Genomic DNA, 19,428 nt, shown 5'->3' with positions numbered 1-19,428 from the left:
TGTATTCAAATAATACATTAAGATACACTGTATTTTGTTTTAAGTGAGTACAGGATCAGGGTGACCATTGCTCTGAATGTCTCAAAATACAATACAACACAGTGTTGTGTGTTCATTCACATGTTGAGGACCCATATCCATCCATTCCACTTGTTGTGCCATTGTAGATTCAGAATGAGGGGTTCTTTTTTTCACTCCTTTGAGTTTTTTTCTTCCTTTATTCCCTAAGGTTTATAACAACTGGGTGTGCCTGGTTGTCGTGGTCTTCATCTCTCTTTTTTTCCCTCAATTAAAACGAAAACTTCCAGTTTTACGTTATTTCTTAACACCGGTGTTTTTGTTTCTTTGCTTCTCTAAACTGCCTGCCAGTGCTTTGCCATGACGAATGCTTAACTTGTCTGAGCATTAAAGAGGTAAATTTCTCAGTGTTTACGGTGCTTACCTGCTAAGTAATCCTCATTCCAGTTGTCATCCTAACATTGTTGTCTCGCTTCATTTTGCCTTTCCATTGTATCTTCATTTTCTGTTTTCACTGCTGCTTTTGGGATAAGAAAACGAAAAAAGACCTGCTCATACTGTCTGTCTTTATCTGAAACATATTCCTTCATTCGCCAGCCAGCCTGCTCCCTGAACTCATCACAGAAGCTAGTTTACCTACTGACACTCAATTAACCTAAACCCTTTATCTTTGACTTTCCTCTCAATTTCTTTGTTGAATACGGTGATTTAAAGAACCCCCAGTGCATGGGAAATGATTGAAAACCAGAGAGTGGTGTGAATAATACTCTTAACATCAGACTCTGTAGTAAAATACTGAACTGATTGAACAGATATTTCCACATTGCCCATGCAGATAGTTTAAAGAATATTTAACATAGTGGTGATTGCAAATAAATTACGTGTGGGATTCATGCAGGTAATTTGGCATTGATTTTGGTATTAGATGTAGATTATGATTTAGTGTTGATCAGTGCTCCAGCTACAGATGCATGCCATATGATTTTCTTGCTGTGTTGTGAAGTGATATTTTGTTTCCATACATTAAGCATTACATCCTCACCCTCAATTTATTTTTTCCTGTATTGTCTTGTTGAATTATGTTGATTGCATCGTGAATTTAACATCATTAATGAATGTGCATCTAATTTTGCATCTAGTGATTGATTTAATTAATCTTGAAGCTAATTTTAACAATAACATTGCTTGGGTAATACCGCACATTAAAATGCTCTGACTTCAGTGTGGTTTGGATGTGATTACTATCATAATTACAGTTTGAATCCACACTGTTGTGAGCTGATTAATGTAACGTATTGCCTTTAACCTGTCATGCTTGATTATAATCCTTTCTTTACCATTTGCTTCCACTAATGCAGAAAGCTGCAAAGAAACTCAAAGCGGAAGAGCAGAAAAAAATGGCCGAGATGCAGGCCGAGTTAGACAAACAAAAGCAGTTAGCTGACGCTCACGCAAAGGCCATTGCCAAAGCTGAGAAAGAGGCCCAAGAGCTGAAGCTCAGGATGCAGGAAGAAGTGAGCAAGAGAGAAATCGCTGCCGTAGATGCAGAAAAGCAGAAGCACAACGTCCAGCTGGAACTGCATGAGCTCAAAAACCTCTCCGAGCAGCAGATCAAGGACAAATCCCAACAAGTGGAGGACGCTCTTCAATGCCGCTCCAAGATCGAAGACGAAATCCGCCTCATCAGGATTCAGCTGGAGACGACGGTGAAACAGAAGTCCAATGCCGAATCCGAACTCAAGCAACTTCGCGACCGAGCAACTGAAGCTGAGAAACTCCGAAAGGCCGCCCAAGAAGAGGCCGAGAAGCTCCGTAAACAAGTCAATGAGGAGACCCAGAAAAAGCGCTTGGCCGAGGAAGAGCTCAAGCGTAAATCCGAGGCCGAGAAAGAAGCTGCCAAGCAAAAACAAAAAGCACTGGAGGACCTCGAAAACCTCAAGATGCAGGCCGAAGAGGCTGAGAGGCAGGTGAAGCAAGCGGAGGTCGAAAAGGCACGACAGATCCAGGTCGCTCAAGTGGCGGCTCAGAAGAGTGCCGCCGCCGAGCTCCAGAGCAGACACATCTCTTTTGTGGAAAAGACTTCAAAGCTCGAGGAGTCACTCAAGCAGGAGCACGGCGCCGTCGTTCAGCTGCAACAAGAAGCGGCGCGGCTCAAAAAACAACAGGAGGATGCAGAAGATGCCAGAGAAGAGGCAGAAAAAGAGCTGGAGAAATGGAGACAGAAAGCTAACGAAGCACTCCGCCTAAGGCTCCAAGCTGAGGAAGAAGCTCACAAGAAGAGCCTCGCTCAAGAAGACGCTGAGAAACAGAAGGAAGAGGCAGAGCGTGAGGCCAAAAAGAGATCTAAAGCTGAGGACTCAGCTCTGAAACAGAAAGACATGGCAGAAAAAGAGCTTGAGAGGCAGAGAAAGGTTGCCGAGAGCACAGCTCAGCAAAAACTTGCTGCCGAACAAGAGCTCATTCGACTCCGGGCAGACTTTGACAATGCAGAGCAGCAGAGATCCCTCCTTGAAGATGAACTCTATCGCCTGAAAAACGAAGTTGCCGCAGCTCAGCAACAAAGGAAGCAGTTGGAGGATGAGCTGGCCAAAGTTAGGAGCGAAATGGAAATGCTTTATCAGCTCAAGTGTAAGGCGGAGAAAGAGACCATGTCCAACACTGAAAAGAGCAAACAACTTCTTGAGGCGGAAGCTGCCAAGATGAGAGACCTGGCAGAAGAGGCCAGCAAGCTTCGAGCCATCGCCGAGGAAGCCAAACACCAGAGGCAAATTGCTGAAGAAGAAGCGGCACGTCAGAGAGCAGAGGCCGAGAGAATCCTCAAAGAAAAACTGGCTGCAATAAGTGATGCCACACGCTTGAAAACAGAAGCAGAAATTGCCCTCAAAGAGAAAGAGGCGGAGAACGAGCGTCTCCGTCGGCACGCTGAAGATGAGGCTTACCAGAGGAAAGCCCTTGAAGACCAGGCCAACCAGCACAAGCAGCAGATCGAGGAAAAGATAGTCCAACTCAAAAAGTCATCTGAGGCCGAGATGGAACGACAGAAGGCGATAGTAGATGACACCCTCAAACAGAGACGGGTTGTTGAAGAAGAAATCCGAATTCTTAAGCTGAACTTCGAAAAGGCGTCATCTGGAAAACTTGATCTCGAGCTGGAACTGAATAAACTGAAAAACATTGCGGATGAAACTCAACAAAGCAAGCTCAGAGCGGAGGAGGAGGCAGAGAAACTTCGCCAGCTTGTCCTCGAGGAGGAGAAACGGCGGAGAGAAGCCGAGGACAAGGTCAAGAAGATTGCCGCTGCAGAGGAAGAGGCAGCCCGACAACGCAAGGCTGCCCAGGACGAGCTTGAACGTCTGAAGAAGAAAGCTGAAGAAGCAAAAAAGCAGAAAGATGAGGCCGACCAAGAGGCTGAAAAACAGATCGTTGCAGCACAGCAAGCAGCCCTCAAATGCAATGCAGCTGAGGAGCAAGTCCAGAGCGTCCTCGCTCAGCAGAAGGAAGACAGCATCACGCAGAAGAAGCTCAAGGACGAGTATGAGAAAGCCAAGAGGCTTGCCAAAGAGGCAGAGGCTGCCAAGGAGAAGGCAGAGAGGGAGGCAGCTCTCCTCCGTCAGCAAGCAGAGGACGCAGAGCGACAGAAAGCTGCTGCTGAGCAAGAAGCCGCAAACCAGGCACAAGCCCAGGAAGACGCTGAGCGCCTGAGGAAGGAGGCTGAATTTGAGGCTGCGAAACGTGCGCAAGCAGAAACCGCGGCAGTCAAGCAGAAGCAACAAGCCGATGCTGAAATGGCGAAGCACAAGAAACTGGCCGAGCAGACCTTAAAACAGAAGTTCCAAGTGGAACAGGAGCTCACGAAGGTTAAGCTTCAGCTTGACGAAACAGATAAGCAGAAGGTGGTCCTGGATGATGAGCTGCAGCGCCTCAAGGACGAGGTCGACGACGCCGTCCAACAAAGGGCCCAGGTGGAGGAGGAGCTTTTCAAGGTCAAGGTTCAGATGGAGGAACTGCTGAAGCTGAAAAACCGAATTGAGGAGGAAAATCAGCGTCTCATCAAGAAAGACAAAGATAACACACAAAAGTTCCTTGCAGAAGAGGCTGAAAATATGAAAAAGCTTGCCGAGGATGCCGCTAGACTCAGCGTGGAAGCCCAAGAGGCGGCACGCCTAAGACAGATCGCAGAAGACGATCTCACCCAGCAACGTGCTCTGGCAGACAAAATGCTCAAAGAGAAAATGCAGGCCATACAGGAGGCATCTCGGCTTAAAGCCGAGGCAGAGATGCTCCAGAAGCAGAAAGACCTGGCTCAGGAACAAGCGCAGAAGTTGCTGGAGGACAAACAGCTCATGCAGCAGCGTCTGGACGAGGAGACGGAGGAGTTCCAGAAGTCGCTCGAAGCAGAGAGGAAGAGGCAGCTAGAAATCATAGCTGAAGCTGAAAAACTCAAACTTCAGGTTTCACAGCTCAGTGATGCCCAGACCAAGGCTGAAGAGGAGGCGAAGAAATTCAAGAAGCAAGCGGATATGATCGCTGCCCGTCTTCATGAAACTGAAATTGCCACCAAGGCGAAAACTACAATAGTGGAAAAACTGGAAGTCCAGAGGCAGAATACCAGCAAAGAGGCTGACGATTTACGCAGAGCTATCGCAGACCTAGAGAACGAGAAGGCTAGGCTGAAAACGGAGGCTGAAGAACTTCACAATAAGTCTAAAGAGGTATTGTGTCAAAAATGGCATAACTTAGCAGTGTATGTCATTGTTAACTAAGAACTAACCCACTTCTTTCTTTAAATTTCCTCTATCCCGGTCTCCGAATGTACTAATCTTTGAACCTATAAACCTAAACTATATCTTTGATTTTGAATATAATTTTCTTTTTTATTTACAGTGCACTATGCTCATGCAGATTGCATCCCGAATGTTTCTTCAAATCCTGGAATGTTTTACTTTTCCTTTCATTAATTTAAAGACACGCTTCATGTTCATTTCTTACAGGTTCAAATCTCAGTTGCAGTTCAGAAATCGAGTGTTTTTGGTGGGGGGGGCCACTCAACAAAATCAAGTTAAAGTTTATCACATTTGGCAATTTACAGCAGTCAAAACGTAGTTTAAATCGGTCTATTTTCATCCTCATTTATTTTAGCAGCGTCATACATTTCATTTTCACAATGATGTCCCTACAAACATGCACTTGTTGTGGTCAGTATGTATTGTCAATACTGTGAGATACAAACATCCTGAGGACTTGTGCTTGTCACAGCTGATATATGCATTCATATTTGTCCAATAAGCACAAAGACAAGTCAACATTGGCTAAGACAATTAATTTACAATGTGCTTAAAAATCTAAAAGTCATGTACAACCACTATTACTAATGCTTAAGTTGGACTTGGTTACAGGCAGGGAGTAAGTTGCAATGAAAGGGATGTTTTTGATGGGCTGGGAGTTGTTCAAGGCCTTGTTTACACGACAATGTTTCAAGTGAAAACAGATTATCTTTGCGTTTTCAGGGTTTTGCATTTACACGGCAACGTTTTGAACACGAGATCCATTTACATGGAAATGACAGAAACGCCAAAAACACTGTAGTTACCACGTCAGACCATGAGTTGGCACAGTTGTTTTTGTAGTCAAACCAGACACACGTGCGCAAAGAAGAATATGCTTTAAAAAGTAACAATGGCGAGTACATGGACATCTTTATAAACAGGCGAAGTTAGATTCTTATTACAGGCGACTCACAACTATATAATCGCCAAGTTCCAGGAGAATATAGACTGGGAGTCGTGATGCTCTGGAGGCCAACATTGTTATTGTCCATCCACTTGCAAAAACTCGACTGCTTCCTACGACAGTAGGAGCATTTCCGTAAAGTTTAATTTTCCCCGGTTTCGGCAGAGACCGAGCATTTCTGAAAAGTTCCACCTTGGGAACCTTTTTTCAATAAGTTGTTTTCACTGACTCCGAGCATCAGTGTCGTGTAACTGGACACCCAAAGTTTTAACCAAAGTGTGCCCTTTTCACTTGAAAATCTAGTTGTGCAAACTGGGCCAAAAAAAGAAGGATAAGAGCAATACATAGAGGTAGAAACATACTTAATTTAAATAAAACATAATCTTTACAACTTAGCATTTTAGTAAGAAAAAGAGCATTAGTTGTATATTTACTATACTTATGATCTAGATTAGACTTTCTATTAATTCTTCTTTGAATGGAAAAATCTCTTGCTGTTACCCATCAACAAATGTCATGTATGGCTTAGCAATGGAAAATGCAGGATTTTGAACACATTGGATAGCCATCATTTGTAAAATGTACTATTTGGTGTGAGTAAAGCGGTGTGCAGCGTTTTTATAAGTTAATCACAACTTACACCCCTAATGTGTGGCGGGTTCTGCTTTGATGACATTTACTGGATGATTTTTAGTGCATTGGTGAAGTAGCTTTTAACACCTCCCATTGATAAAAGTGATTCGACTGAGATATGGATACAAAGATCAGCAGGGAGTCTATCCCCCCAACCCATAGAGCAAATAACACAAATTTAACCACATTTAATAGCATTGTCAGGCTTTTTTATTCAATTTAATTTTATGTATTGTAATTAAATGAATAGACTTCCACACTTGAAAGTAACAGACACAAATGTTCTCCAAAATTCAAAAGTCATTTGTTGTATTTGCTACATTCACCTCTGCTTACGTCTATCTTCACTCAACAAGAACTTATCACATGTTAGTGTGTGTCAATGAGAAAACATTCGCGAACTTACAAGGGGATGCTGACTTCTATATTATGTCACTTTATGTTGAACATTATATTTTTCCAATACCATCTACTCAGTATTGGGATCTGCAGACATAATGTTAAAAGATATTATTTTTTTGACGTGTCTTTCTGAAACCAGTTCAGTGTTGTAAACATGTCTGTGCTTGTTTATCATTTGATATAGTGCCAAATTGCAGTGATCTTATAATCCGTTTTAGTCAAACCACTTTACTGAAACGCAAAACCGAAAGAATGAAAACACAATCCAAGTAATATTCCATAATTCACAGTTACCACGTTGAAGACTTTTTTAAACCATATCGCCACTGTGCATTGCCTAATTGTTAAGGCTAAAGCCAATAAGTGGAACAATAAATGCTGTATTTCAGATAAAATAGGTGGGAAATTAGCCAGAGAACTACGTGCATCCCTTAAAACTTAAGATGCCAACATAAAATGATTCTTGACGACTAAGTCAGCAATAAACTAATTAGAAAAAAACCAGTGTGCATAAGCAGAGTGCATTGTATAAATATTTATTAAAAATTTAATTTAAGCTCATGTAAGAATATGCAACAAGTTTAATACATGCCAGTACTATAAAGCCATTCTAACTTGTGTTTCCTATTCTTTCCAATAGATGGCTGATGCACAGCAGAAACAAATAGAGCATGAGAAGACCGTGCTCCAGCAGACATTCCTGACTGAAAAGGAAATGTTGCTAAAGAAGGAGAAGATGATCGAAGATGAGAAAAAGAGGCTGGAGAGCCAGTTTGAAGAAGAAGTTAAAAAGGCCAAGGCTCTCAAAGATGAACAGGAGCGCCAGAAACAGCAGATGGATGATGAGAAGAAGAAACTCCAGGCCACCATGGACGCAGCCCTCAACAAACAAAAAGAGGCTGAAAAAGAGATGCTGAACAAGCAAAAAGAAATGGAAGAATTGGAGAGGATGAGACTTGAGCAGGAAAGGATTCTTGCAGAAGAGAACCAGAAACTGCGCGATAAACTGCAGCAGCTTGAAGACGCCCAGAAAGACCAAGTAAATAAAGTCCAAATAACAACGATTGAGACAACAAAGACAGTGTACAATGGTCAAAATCCTGTTGTTGCCGTCGATGGTATGGAACAGAAATCTGATCCAATGTCTTTTGATGGCATTCGTGAAAAGGTACCTGCAAGAAGACTTCATGACCTTGGTCTTTTACCCAAAAAGCAGTTTGATAAGCTGAAAAATGGCAACACCACCGTTCAAGAGCTTGGTGAAACTGAAAATCTTAAAATAGTTCTCAAAGGAAAGAACCCTATTGCAGGTGTTCTGACACCATCCAATCAAAAAATGTCCATCTATCAAGCATCCAAAGAGAAGAAGATTACTCCCGGGACAGCATTGATCCTTCTTGAGGCACAAGCAGCCACTGGATATATTTTAGACCCGATTAACAACCAGAAACTCACAGTCAATGAGGCTGTCAAAGAAGGTGTGATTGGTCCGGAGCTACACAACAAAATGCTCTTGGCTGACAGGGCTGTTGTTGGCTACAAAGATCCATACACTGGAGGAAAGATCTCTGTTTTTGAGGCCATGAAGAAAGGTCTGATTGAACGTGACCATGCCATAAGAATCCTTGAGGCTCAACTTGCAACTGGTGGCATTGTCGACCCAATTAATAGCCATCGTGTACGGAATGAAACTGCCTATAAACAAGGGCAGTACGATTCAGAAATGAATAAAGTCATGAGCAATCCTTCTGATGACACAAAGGGGTACTTCGACCCGAGCACTCAAGAACCTTTGATATATTCTGAGCTTATGACGAGGTGCACCACTGACCCGGAGACCGGCTTGCTGTTCCTGCCAATTACAGACAAAGCTGCCCAATGCTCAAGTATATACACAGAGGAAGAGACCAAGGATGTGTTTAGCAAAACAACTGTGTCTGTGCCATTTGGAAAATTCAAGGGGAAAACTGTTACGATCTGGGAGATCATTAACTCTGAGTACTTCACTGAAGACCAGAAGAAGGACCTCCTCCGTCAGTACAAAACGGGCAAAATCACAATCGAAAAGATTATCAAGATTGTCATAACTGTCGCTGAAGAGAAAGAGAAGAAGAATGAAATCACCTTTGATGGGCTTCGAGCACCTGTCCCAGCTGCTGAACTCCTGGAGTCTAAAATCATTGACAAAGGTCTGTACAACAAACTTCAGAAGGGCAACGTGACACCCAAAGAGGTGTCTGAAATGAAACCTGTCCACAAAGCTCTGAAGGGTACAAACTGCATTGCAGGTGTTGTCATTGACTCATCCAAGGAGACAATGTCCTTCTATCAAGCTTTGAAGAAAGATATGATGAGACCTGGACCTGCCTTGAATATGCTTGAAGCTCAAGCAGGAAGTGGCTATGTGGTCGACCCTGTACACAATCAGAAATACACTGTTGATGAGGCTGTCAAAGCAGGTGTTGTTGGTCCCGAGTTGCATGAAAAGCTTCTGTCTGCAGAGAGAGCCGTTACAGGTTACAAAGATCCTTACACCGGGAAGACGGTGTCCCTGTTCCAGGCCATGAAAAAAGATCTTATCCCTAAAGAGCAAGGAATCAGATTGCTTGATGCCCAAATGACCACTGGTGGCATCATTGATCCGGTGAAGAGCCATCGCATTCCTCATGATGTGGCTTGCAAGAGAGAATATTTCAATGATGAAATGAAGCAGACTCTGAGCAATCCCACTGATGACACTAAGTGCTTCATTGATCCCAACACAAAAGAAAATGTCACATACTCACAGCTCTTCAAACGATGTGTCACTGACAATAAAACTGGTCTCCAGCTCCTGCCTCTTTCTGATGATGCAATCAATGCGAAGGAGGAGCCGACATACACTGAAGCCCAAACAAAAGAGGCGATGACTCAGGCAACTCTCGAGCTCGACTCTGGACCATTCAAAGGAAGAAAGATGACCCTTTGGGAGATTCTAAACTCTGAATATCTCACTGAGGAACAAAGACTTGAACTGCTGAAACAGTTTAGATCAGGAAAGATTACCATCGAAAAGATCATCAAGATTATTATCACCATTGTAGATGAGAAAGAAGTTAAAAATCGTGAGCAGTCCAGCTTCAAGGGTCTCAGAGCTCCTGTGCCTGCAGATTCCTTGTATGATTCCAAAATCATTGACAAACCAACCTTGGACCTTCTTAAACAAGGAAAAACTACACCAAAAGAAGTCAGCAAAAATCCAAATGTCAACAAACACCTCCAGGGATCGGAGAGCATTGCTGGCATCTATGTAGAACCAACAAAAGAGAAGATAAGTATATATCAAGCTATGAAGAAAAAGCTCCTCCGCGACAACACTGGTATCGCACTTCTGGAGTCTCAGGCTGCAAGTGGTTTCATAGTAGATCCTGTGAAAAACCAATGCCTGTCAGTTGATGAGGCAGTAAAGTCAGGACTTGTTGGTCCAGAGCTTCACGAAAAACTTCTTTCTGCAGAAAAAGCTGTAACTGGCTATAAGGATCCATTCACCGGCAACAAAGTCTCCCTCTTTCAAGCAATGCAAAAAGGTCTCATCCCAAAAGAGCATGCCATGCCCATGTTGGAAGCACAGATGGTCAGTGGAGGCATCATTGATCCTGTAAACAGCCACCGTGTACCTACTGATGTTGCATACCAAAAGAAGATTTTCAGTAAAGATGTTGCCAAGACACTTTCTGAACCATCTGATGAGAACAAGGCTTTCGTAGACCCTGAAACAGATGAGAATGTCACCTACAAACAACTTAAAGATAAATGCCAAGTAGACAAAGACACAGGCTTATACATTCTACCACTGTCCAAGCCTCAGTCCCCCACCGTTGTGGAGAAGACATACATCTACACAGAGGAACAAACCCAGAGTGAATTGACGAACACCCAAATCGACATACCCATTGAGGGACTTGCAGAGAAGTCATTGAACCTGTGGGACGTCATGAATTCAAATTTGCTTCCAGACCAAGAAAGACAGAAGCTCATGGATGAATATCGCGCTGGTAAAATCACTAAGGAGCGGATGATCATCATCATCATTGAAATCATGGAGCAAAGAGAAATTGTCAGAAATGAAAGTCCTCACTCCTATAAGACTATAAGGAGAAGGATAACTCTTGATGAACTGTACAATGCTCGTATCATTGACTTGGAGACATACAACCTGATCAAACGAGGCAAGAGGGATATCCGTGACATAATGGAGATGACCAGTGTCAAACAGTATCTCTATGGCACAGGCTGTGTTGCTGGTGTCACAACGGACTCTGCTGCCAAACTCAGCATATACCAAGCCATGAAGAGAGATTTCATTAAACCAGAAATAGGCCTCAGCCTTCTAGAAGCACAAGCTGCTACAGGATTCATCATTGATCCAGTCAAGAATGAGACACTCACTGTGGATGAGGCTGTTCGCAAAGGTGTTGTCGGCCCTGAAATCCACGACAAACTTCTTTCAGCTGAAAGAGCTGTGACAGGATACAAAGACCCCTACCTTGAAAAGACCATTTCACTCTTCCAGGCCATGAAGAAGGAACTTGTTCCTGAGGATTATGCTCTGAAAATGCTTGAAGCTCAAACTGCCACCGGTGGCATTATCGATCCTGAATTCCAGTTCCACCTGCCTGCAGACATTGCCCTGCAACGGGGTTATATCAACAAAGAAACCAATGAAAAACTGACTGATGATGTTAAGGGATTTCTTGACCCTGCCAATGATGAGGAAGTGTCTTACGCAGAGCTGCTCAAGAGATGCAGGCTGGATGGTGGATTGCGCCTCCTCTCCCTAGGAGACAAGAGACTAACTTTCAGAGGTCTGAGAAAGCAAATCACAATAGAGGAGCTGATTCGCTCACAAATCATTGACCAGCAGACTGGTATTGATCTGAAAAGTGGCCTCATTTCAGTGGAAGAGGTTAGCAGTAAGCTATCAAGGTACCTTGAAGGCACAAGCTGTATTGCTGGTGTGTTTTTGGAGCCCTCAAAAGAACGCCTTTCAATTTACCAGGCCATGAAGAAGAACATGATTAGACCAGGCACTGCATTTGAACTTCTTGAGGCCCAAGCAGCCACAGGGTATGTCATTGATCCAATCAAGAATCTCAAACTCACTGTTCATGAGGCTGTAAAAATGGGAATTGTGGGCCCAGAATTCAAAGACAAACTTCTCTCTGCCGAGCGTGCAGTGACGGGATATAGAGATCCTTATTCAGGCAAGACCATATCCCTGTTCCAGGCAATGATGAAGGGACTCATCTTGAAAGATCATGGCATTCGCCTCCTGGAAGCACAGATCGCCACTGGGGGCATCATCGACCCAGAGGAAAGTCACCGTGTGCCAGTTGAGGTGGCTTACAAACGTGGCTTCTTTGATGAGGAGATGAATGAGATCTTGTCCGATCCTTCTGATGATACCAAAGGCTTCTTTGATCCCAACACGGAAGAAAACCTGACTTACCTCCAGCTGATGGAGAGGTGCATCACTGATCCGGACACTGGTTTGGTTCTCCTGTTACTGAGAGAAAAGAGGCGGGAAAGAAAGACCTCCTCCAAATCCTCAGTCCGTAAACGCAGAGTTGTCATTGTCGACCCAGAGACAGGCAAAGAAATGACTGTGTATGAGGCCTACAGGAAGGGACTTATTGACCATCAAACGTACATTGAACTTGCTGAGCAAGAGTGTGAATGGGAAGAGATCACCATGACTTCCTCTGACGGGACTGTAAAATCCATCATCATTGACAGAAGGTCTGGAAGACAGTATGATATTGATGATGCTATTGCACGTGGTCTTATTGACCAAAACGCCCTTGATACATACAGAGCGGGTAACCTGGCTATCACTGAGTTTGCTGACATGCTCTCTGGAAACATGGGGGGCTTCCGATCTCGTTCATCCTCGTTTGGTTCCACCACTGGTTCTACCTACTCAGCTCCCATGAGCCCCATACCCTCCATTAAACCACCTGCAATCATATGGAATGATCCAACTGAAGAAACTGGCCCCATCGCTGGAATATTGGACATAGACACACTGGAGAAGGTGTCTATCACAGAAGCAATACACAGAAACTTGGTGGACAACATCACAGGTCAAAGATTGTTGGAGGCACAAGCCTGCACAGGTGGAATAATTGACCCCACAAGTGGAGAACGATTCCCAGTCACTGAGGCCACCGAAAAAGGGCTTGTTGATAAAATCATGGTTGATCGCCTCAACCTGGCTCAGAAAGCCTTCCATGGCTTTGAAGATCCCAGAACCAAAGTGAAGATGTCTGCCTCCCAGGCACTGAAAAAAGGCTGGTTGTATTATGAGGCTGGCCAGCGTTTCCTTGAAATTCAGTATCTGACTGGTGGATTAATTGAGCCTGATGTTGAAGGCAGAGTGTCACTGGATGAATCTATCAAGAAGGGCGCAATTGATGCCCGCACTGCCCAGAAATTGAGAGAAGTTGGTAGTTACTCTAAATATCTGACATGTCCAAAAACCAAGCTGAAAATCTCCTTCAAAGACGCCATGGACAAAAGCATGGTGGAAGAGGGATCTCATCTGAGGCTTCTGGAGGCCTCGTCACAGTCCAGCAAAGGCCTCTACAGTCCCTACAATGCCAGCAACCCTGGATCTGCGTATGGCTCCCGGACCGGCTCCCGGACCGGATCTCGAACGGGCTCCAGGAGAGGCAGCATCGATGCTGGCTCCGGCTTCAGCATGAACTTCTCATCCTCCTCTTTCACGTCCTCATCCAACTATAGCCGCAGATTCTAAACACCTAGTTCTGTTCCAACTTGTGACTAAGAATCAAGAATACTAATGCACTTTACAGCTGCATTTCTAACAGGAAGACAACAGTTACATTAACAACAAAGACATAATTTATTTATTCTTCCCAGCATGTAGTCACAAGAACTGCCTAGGTTATACTTTTCTTTTTTTTCATATCAAACATCTGTTAAAACATGTGCCTTTTATATGGAGGAATAACCAATCATTGCTGAAGACATAGAATTTTAATTTCTTATAATACTGATCACCGAGTCAGATTATATTTTTCAAAGCAACGCATGACATTTCTGCTGATTTTTAAGTGACTTCATCTTAAACCTGTCAAAAAGATGTATACTTGTGCTTTTTAAAACTAATATATAGTGTATGTATGTCAAGCAGAAATATTTTTCCAGTATTTCTTATTTCCTTTAGAATTCAACAATATTTGTCTATTTTCTATCATTTTTGACAGTACTAGTGAGATATTGGATGTCAACATATTGTTTTTAACTGCAAATATATAGATGCCTTCAAATTATCAAATGTTTGTATAGAGTATAGACAGAGAGTGTGTGTTTTTATGCTATAAGTTGCCTGGGTAACTGTACACCGTGCCCAGTCAAGTGAAGCACACAATATATTTGCGAGACACTACAAAACAAGTCACTAGATGAATGCACCATTGAAAAGAAGTGCCAGAATTATGAAATCATGCAGACGTTTTAAACCAGATTCAAACCTGTCATTACTTCATGCTTTTCACCCTTCTCATCAAGTAGACTTGAGCATCCTTTAAGTTCTTGCAAAGGTTTTTGTTTTTGTTTTTTTTCTTCTTTTACACACTCCAAATGTTTCACCGTCATATTCAACTTGAGTGTTCCTGGTAAATCCCAAGATGATGTCAGCTTCCATCCTGCTCCCCCTCACAGACCTGCCTCCTCTTATTTTGATTCTTGTAAGTTGAAATTATTTTGTTCTTTATTTTTCTTTGAATTTGTTTCAATGTCTGCTTTTTTTTTTTTTTTTTTTTCAGTTGTGTCACCTCAAAGCTTCCATCAGTGTCACTGTTAACCTGGTGTCTGGTCACTTCTAGGCCCCGTTGACACGACAACATTCTCAAGTGAAAACGAAAGAAACAGTTCTTCTGCACATGCGCGAGTAGATGGACAGAAACAACAGTGGCGTCCTCCTGAGTGTCGTGACTCCCGGTCCAGATTCTCCTGGGACTCACTAGTTTTATAGTTGAGTCACCGATAATAGAACGTTCGCATACTCCCCGTCGTTAATGTTTACAGCGTATTGTTCTCTGCGCGTTTGTGTAGTTTCATCTCAAAAAGCACCCACTAGTGGACCGACATGAAAACTACACCGTTTTCAACCTGTAAACATGAAGCTTTTTTCTGAAACAAAAACAAGAGTTTTCACTTGAAATGTTTTAGTGTAAACGGGGCCTTAATCCTTGAGGCTCCGTTAACTAGAGTATTTTTCTTCCTCTTGTTTTCCGACAGTTGCCTCAGTTTCTCACAATCCAGCATCTGATCACCGATGCTCAGTCGGCCAGAGTGGTCACTCCCTACACCGTGGACGGATTTGCGAGTCCTCACACAGTGCCACAGGTACAGTCATGTAGTGTTTTATTCATCATTTTTAATTTGGTGCAATTTGCAGCACCCCCAACATTTTCTTTTTGATCAATTTTTTATTTTTTTTCTGTGTGTGTGTCTGGGCATGCTTTGGTTCATTTCAGTTTTGTTCTGTTTCTTTTTTTATTTCTAGATCTGCCATTGAGTTTGTCCTTTCTTCCATTGTACATCACACTTGAAGAAAGCTGAGGCTGAGCCTACATCATCTTGGGATGCGCTTCTAGGAACAATCTCCATTCATCATATATTTTTTTTCTTTTATTTATTACTTGAACGCTAATCGTGATAATTATGTTCTGATATTTGTTAGCTCACACTCCCCAGTGAATTGGCACTCTTTTTTTTTTTTTTCTTTCTTTTTTTTAGGAAATAGTCCACTAAGTGCATATTTTATTATCTGTGTAAATTCTATGCAACCAAAGTGCCTATTAAAGAGATTTGGAAGATTGATCTATGTGATGCATCACCCCATTGCATGAATGTATGTATTATATCCATTTACTCCCTTCAGTTGACATTTTTGCGCGATATTTGAATTGCAACTTGAAAATCAACTCAAAGCTTTATTTTTTTCTTATAGTTATTTTTCCACAGCTGGGTTTTTTTCTGCCATGCATCTTTCAGGCGTTTTACCTTTGTAAATCTCTTTCATTTGTTTTCATGTTTTTGATAATATGAATTTGCCTTGCATGTTCAACTAACGTCTCAAAGGATAATGGGGGGGGGGGGGGGGGGTAAAATAAAAAAAGCTTATTGCTGAATGTCTTTGTTGCAGTTTATGACCTCACCAGTTAACACTTAGGTTTTGCTTAAGGGGAGATATTGCTTTTGATGATATGAGTTTTATGTGAACATAACACTATGTTGTAAATAAATATGCTCTCAAGAGGCAGTCTTTGTCCTTCATGCATCTCTATCTGTGCATCCAGAGTTATTATGTAGAATTACTTCATTTGATTCTTGCTGCTTTAAGTGATATTAAAATTCCCAAAACACCCGTCGGAAAATCCATCCATCTATTCCGCTTTATCCTGCACAGTGTTGTCGGGCGCTGGATACAATCCCAGCTTGCTATGGATGAGTGCAGGGCACAAAAGGGACAGGTCGCCAGTCCATCACAGAGCTGCATCTGAACTTATCAGTGAAATCGTTTTGCAGACTTACCTTTTTTTTTTTTTCCACCTCATCCTGTTCCGCAGCTGAAGAAAACAATATTGATGATTGAGCAAAAACTTAGCTAACAATTTAAAAAAAATATATATAAATAAATGTTGAGCATCTTTAAAAAGTCTATTGTCAAAATGATCACATCCAGTTAAAAAAGGTTTTGTACAATATACCATTTTTCGGGGATCCATTTCTTTTTTTTAATTATGAATTCTGTATTTGAGTTTATGCTTAAATCGAAAATGAATAGTTTTACTATTTCGCATTTTAACTTTTCAACTATCACATATACTGTTTTTATTATAGAACTTTTTTGTTTAAAGATAATTAAGTGCCAAATGTATGTACGTGTAGGTTACTAGGTACTGTTACAGGCAACCAGTTGTATTTTATAATGGGGATAGCCTGTGACGTTGACGGTCTACTTGGCCCCGGCCTCTAGGATTCACCCAAAGAGATCAGTTCCCCCTGGTAATCAAGTGTGGAGGATATGTTAAGGAAAACTAAATACATAAATAAAACTCTAAAGCTAATGAGGTTATGATTCATTCGCAATAGGGCATACATTCAAATGCAAATAGACCATTATGTGATATAAAAATGGTTGATATATATGATCAAAGTCTACTAGTAGTTAAAACGAGGCAGACGCAGGTGAAAATCCAGACTCGGTTGAATATTTAATAAAAATGCTAAAAATGGAATAAGCGTTTATTGTATGAGTGAGCATATTTTCAAATTTTCACATTTACATGTCTTTCAATCTTATAGTCATCAGCTGATAATACTTAAATGCAAGACGTATGATAGATACAATACATACTAAAAGACATGACATTTTTTTATGGAAAACATACATTTCAATGATAAATATGACTGAGAAGCAGTCGGTACTTAATAGCCTGTAGACAAACTTTTATTCAAAGACTTTCATAAAATATGGTGTTTTTTTTTTAAAAAGTATGGCTTTTGTTGGTGTACTGTTGTTTTGAATAGGTGTTATCGCATGTCGTATATGTTTTTCCTGCATTCCTTGATATTAAAATATCTAAACACTCTGGGGTGGAGCATTTTAAAGAGTGCTCGTTAAAAAAATCTAATAATTTGGAGAGCAATATATTTTATTATACACCGATCAGCCAAAACATTACACCCACCAGATGATATTGTATAAGTCGATATTTTTGTGCAATAAACTGTGCAGCACATTGAGTTCTCACAGCTTAGTTTCCATCAGAACAAGCATTCACTTCTGCAGCCGTTTGAACTACACTTGTTTACTCGTGAGTCATTCACATAATCTGGTCATGTTACAGCAGGTTTATGTGTCTGTTGGTCAGAGGGCTTCAAATATTTAACCAGCCTGTTAAGTATCAGTTGGTACATTATGAAGTCCATCTCGCCAACACAGAAACAGTGTGGCTTGCAAATTAAAGCCAACAAGGATGAAACACAAGACAAATATGACATAAGTGGCTCTTACAACCAGCAAAGAAATGTCCCCATTTTCCCACAAAATGATGCAAATTCACTCAGTTTAAGACAAAAAAGTGTCTCGGTTCACGGTTTGGAGTTTGATGATCTCATTGTTGGTCACAGCATCAGACAGTTAGCGAGGAGAAACCTGGAGTTGAGCAGCAGAGGGCAGTGGTACTCTGACCTGCATCCCATCTGCAATAGATTAGTTGACCCATGTCAAACAGCCATTTGCTCCAACACCTGCTCCATAACTTGATCCTATTATAAACCTGCTGAGGCCAGTGTCTCGGTCTTATTAGAGGGTATTTGGCAGATAAACAAGAGTTCTACCATACTCAGACAGCCAAATTTCAAATGCAATCCTATTGGTTTGATCCCTCGTACGCTGGGGTTTACTTTGACGTGTGCGTCTTTCCGCAAACAGCCAGTAATGCGTCTGGATTCACACCTTCACACTCGCTGGATCCCTTTTTTGCTTTATGTACCAACGTTAGCCCCCGAGTCTGGTGGAGGAGCCGGCCAACACAAGCAACGGCGCATTCACCTCCTTGAATTCCTCACTCAGCTCCCTTGACTACTCTGATCCGACCCCCTCCGTCCAGGCGCCCCCTGTGTCCGAGCCCGGCGGCGGGGAGGTGAGAGTGCAGAGAACAGTAAAATAAAACACTCTCGTGGATTTTTTATGAATGTCGCCAACTCAAATGGTTGGAAGGAGACATATCATTCTGTCTGCATTTGTCCACTCTTTTCTTGCAGGATAAAGACGGTTCTGCGTTTGGATCTCCGACGTCACAGGACCACACGTACGGGTACGCTACTGTAAAAACCATCAACCCGCGTACAAACTGAACCGATAAGCAAATATTTAGAAAGATTGAAGGAGAACAAAGTGGAGCCAAAGGAATTAAGGGGCGCCTTGTTGAAATTGGCCACCAGCAGTCCAATGAAACCAAACCCACCGACTGTGGCGACGGTTGGTCAACTGCGTCAGCTCCGCAGACCAGTGCACCCGACGGTGCCAGCAACCAACTATGAATTGTTTAATAAGCACTGAGTGTAAAGCATCTAATTGAAGCACCGTTGGAACAAAGAAAGTTTAGGTTCCAGCCCAGCAGACAGAGAAAACAGATGCTTCCCTAATGAGACATTTCGTTGACGTCTTTAGCCAAGAATCCCCGTTTCAATCCGTTGAAAACCGTAATGGTTTCTGAAGGTTCGTTCTGCTGGAGGTTCATCCATGTCTTGGTTCTGTCCGTTTGAAGTGAGTCAGATTAGAAGTAGCAGCTACCAGCAACATGAGGACGGGTGAAGCTGTTGATTAATGACCCGCCAAAGCACTGGGGGACAAATTAAATTGATAAATCTTACCTATATTGATTTAGGACAGCCATTTACACACACAGCATATACAATTAAATACACTTCATCAGGGAGATAATCAGAAATTAATGTATATACAGTATATCAGAATGTCTTAGTCACTTAGAAACACCCTGATGCTGATTAAATACATTCTTTTATCATGTCATTAGTACACTTTTGCCATGATCTGTATCAAGG

The 19,428-nt window shown here is 42.2% G+C and overlaps 1 protein-coding gene across 7 annotated transcripts in view; it reads left to right on the top strand.

Annotated features, from left to right (window-relative positions):
* The window catches only part of LOC308114472 (plectin-like), a 69,530-nt gene extending 53,583 nt beyond the window's left edge, over nt 1–15,947 (top strand). For 5 of the 7 annotated variants that reach the window (XM_080471358.1, XM_080471356.1, XM_080471357.1 and 2 more), the window contains 4 exons: nt 1,377–4,730; nt 7,424–14,534; nt 15,088–15,195; nt 15,356–15,947. In XM_080471358.1, coding sequence (XP_080327484.1) covers nt 1,377–4,730; nt 7,424–13,579 — 9,510 coding nt within the window. In that variant the 3' untranslated portion in view covers nt 13,580–14,534; nt 15,088–15,195; nt 15,356–15,947. The remainder of the gene's footprint in view (nt 1–1,376; nt 4,731–7,423; nt 14,535–15,087; nt 15,196–15,355) is intronic. The other 2 variants (XM_080471360.1, XM_080471359.1) reach the window with 1 other exon arrangement.
* The last annotated feature ends 3,481 nt before the right edge of the window (nt 15,948–19,428 follow it).

Source organism: Lipophrys pholis (genome assembly GCF_963383615.2).
Source record: "Lipophrys pholis genome assembly, chromosome: 9".
Taxonomy (NCBI): Eukaryota; Metazoa; Chordata; class Actinopteri; order Blenniiformes; family Blenniidae; genus Lipophrys; species Lipophrys pholis.
Note: the sequence above shows the minus strand (reverse complement) of the source record. Positions and strands in the feature narration are given on the sequence as shown.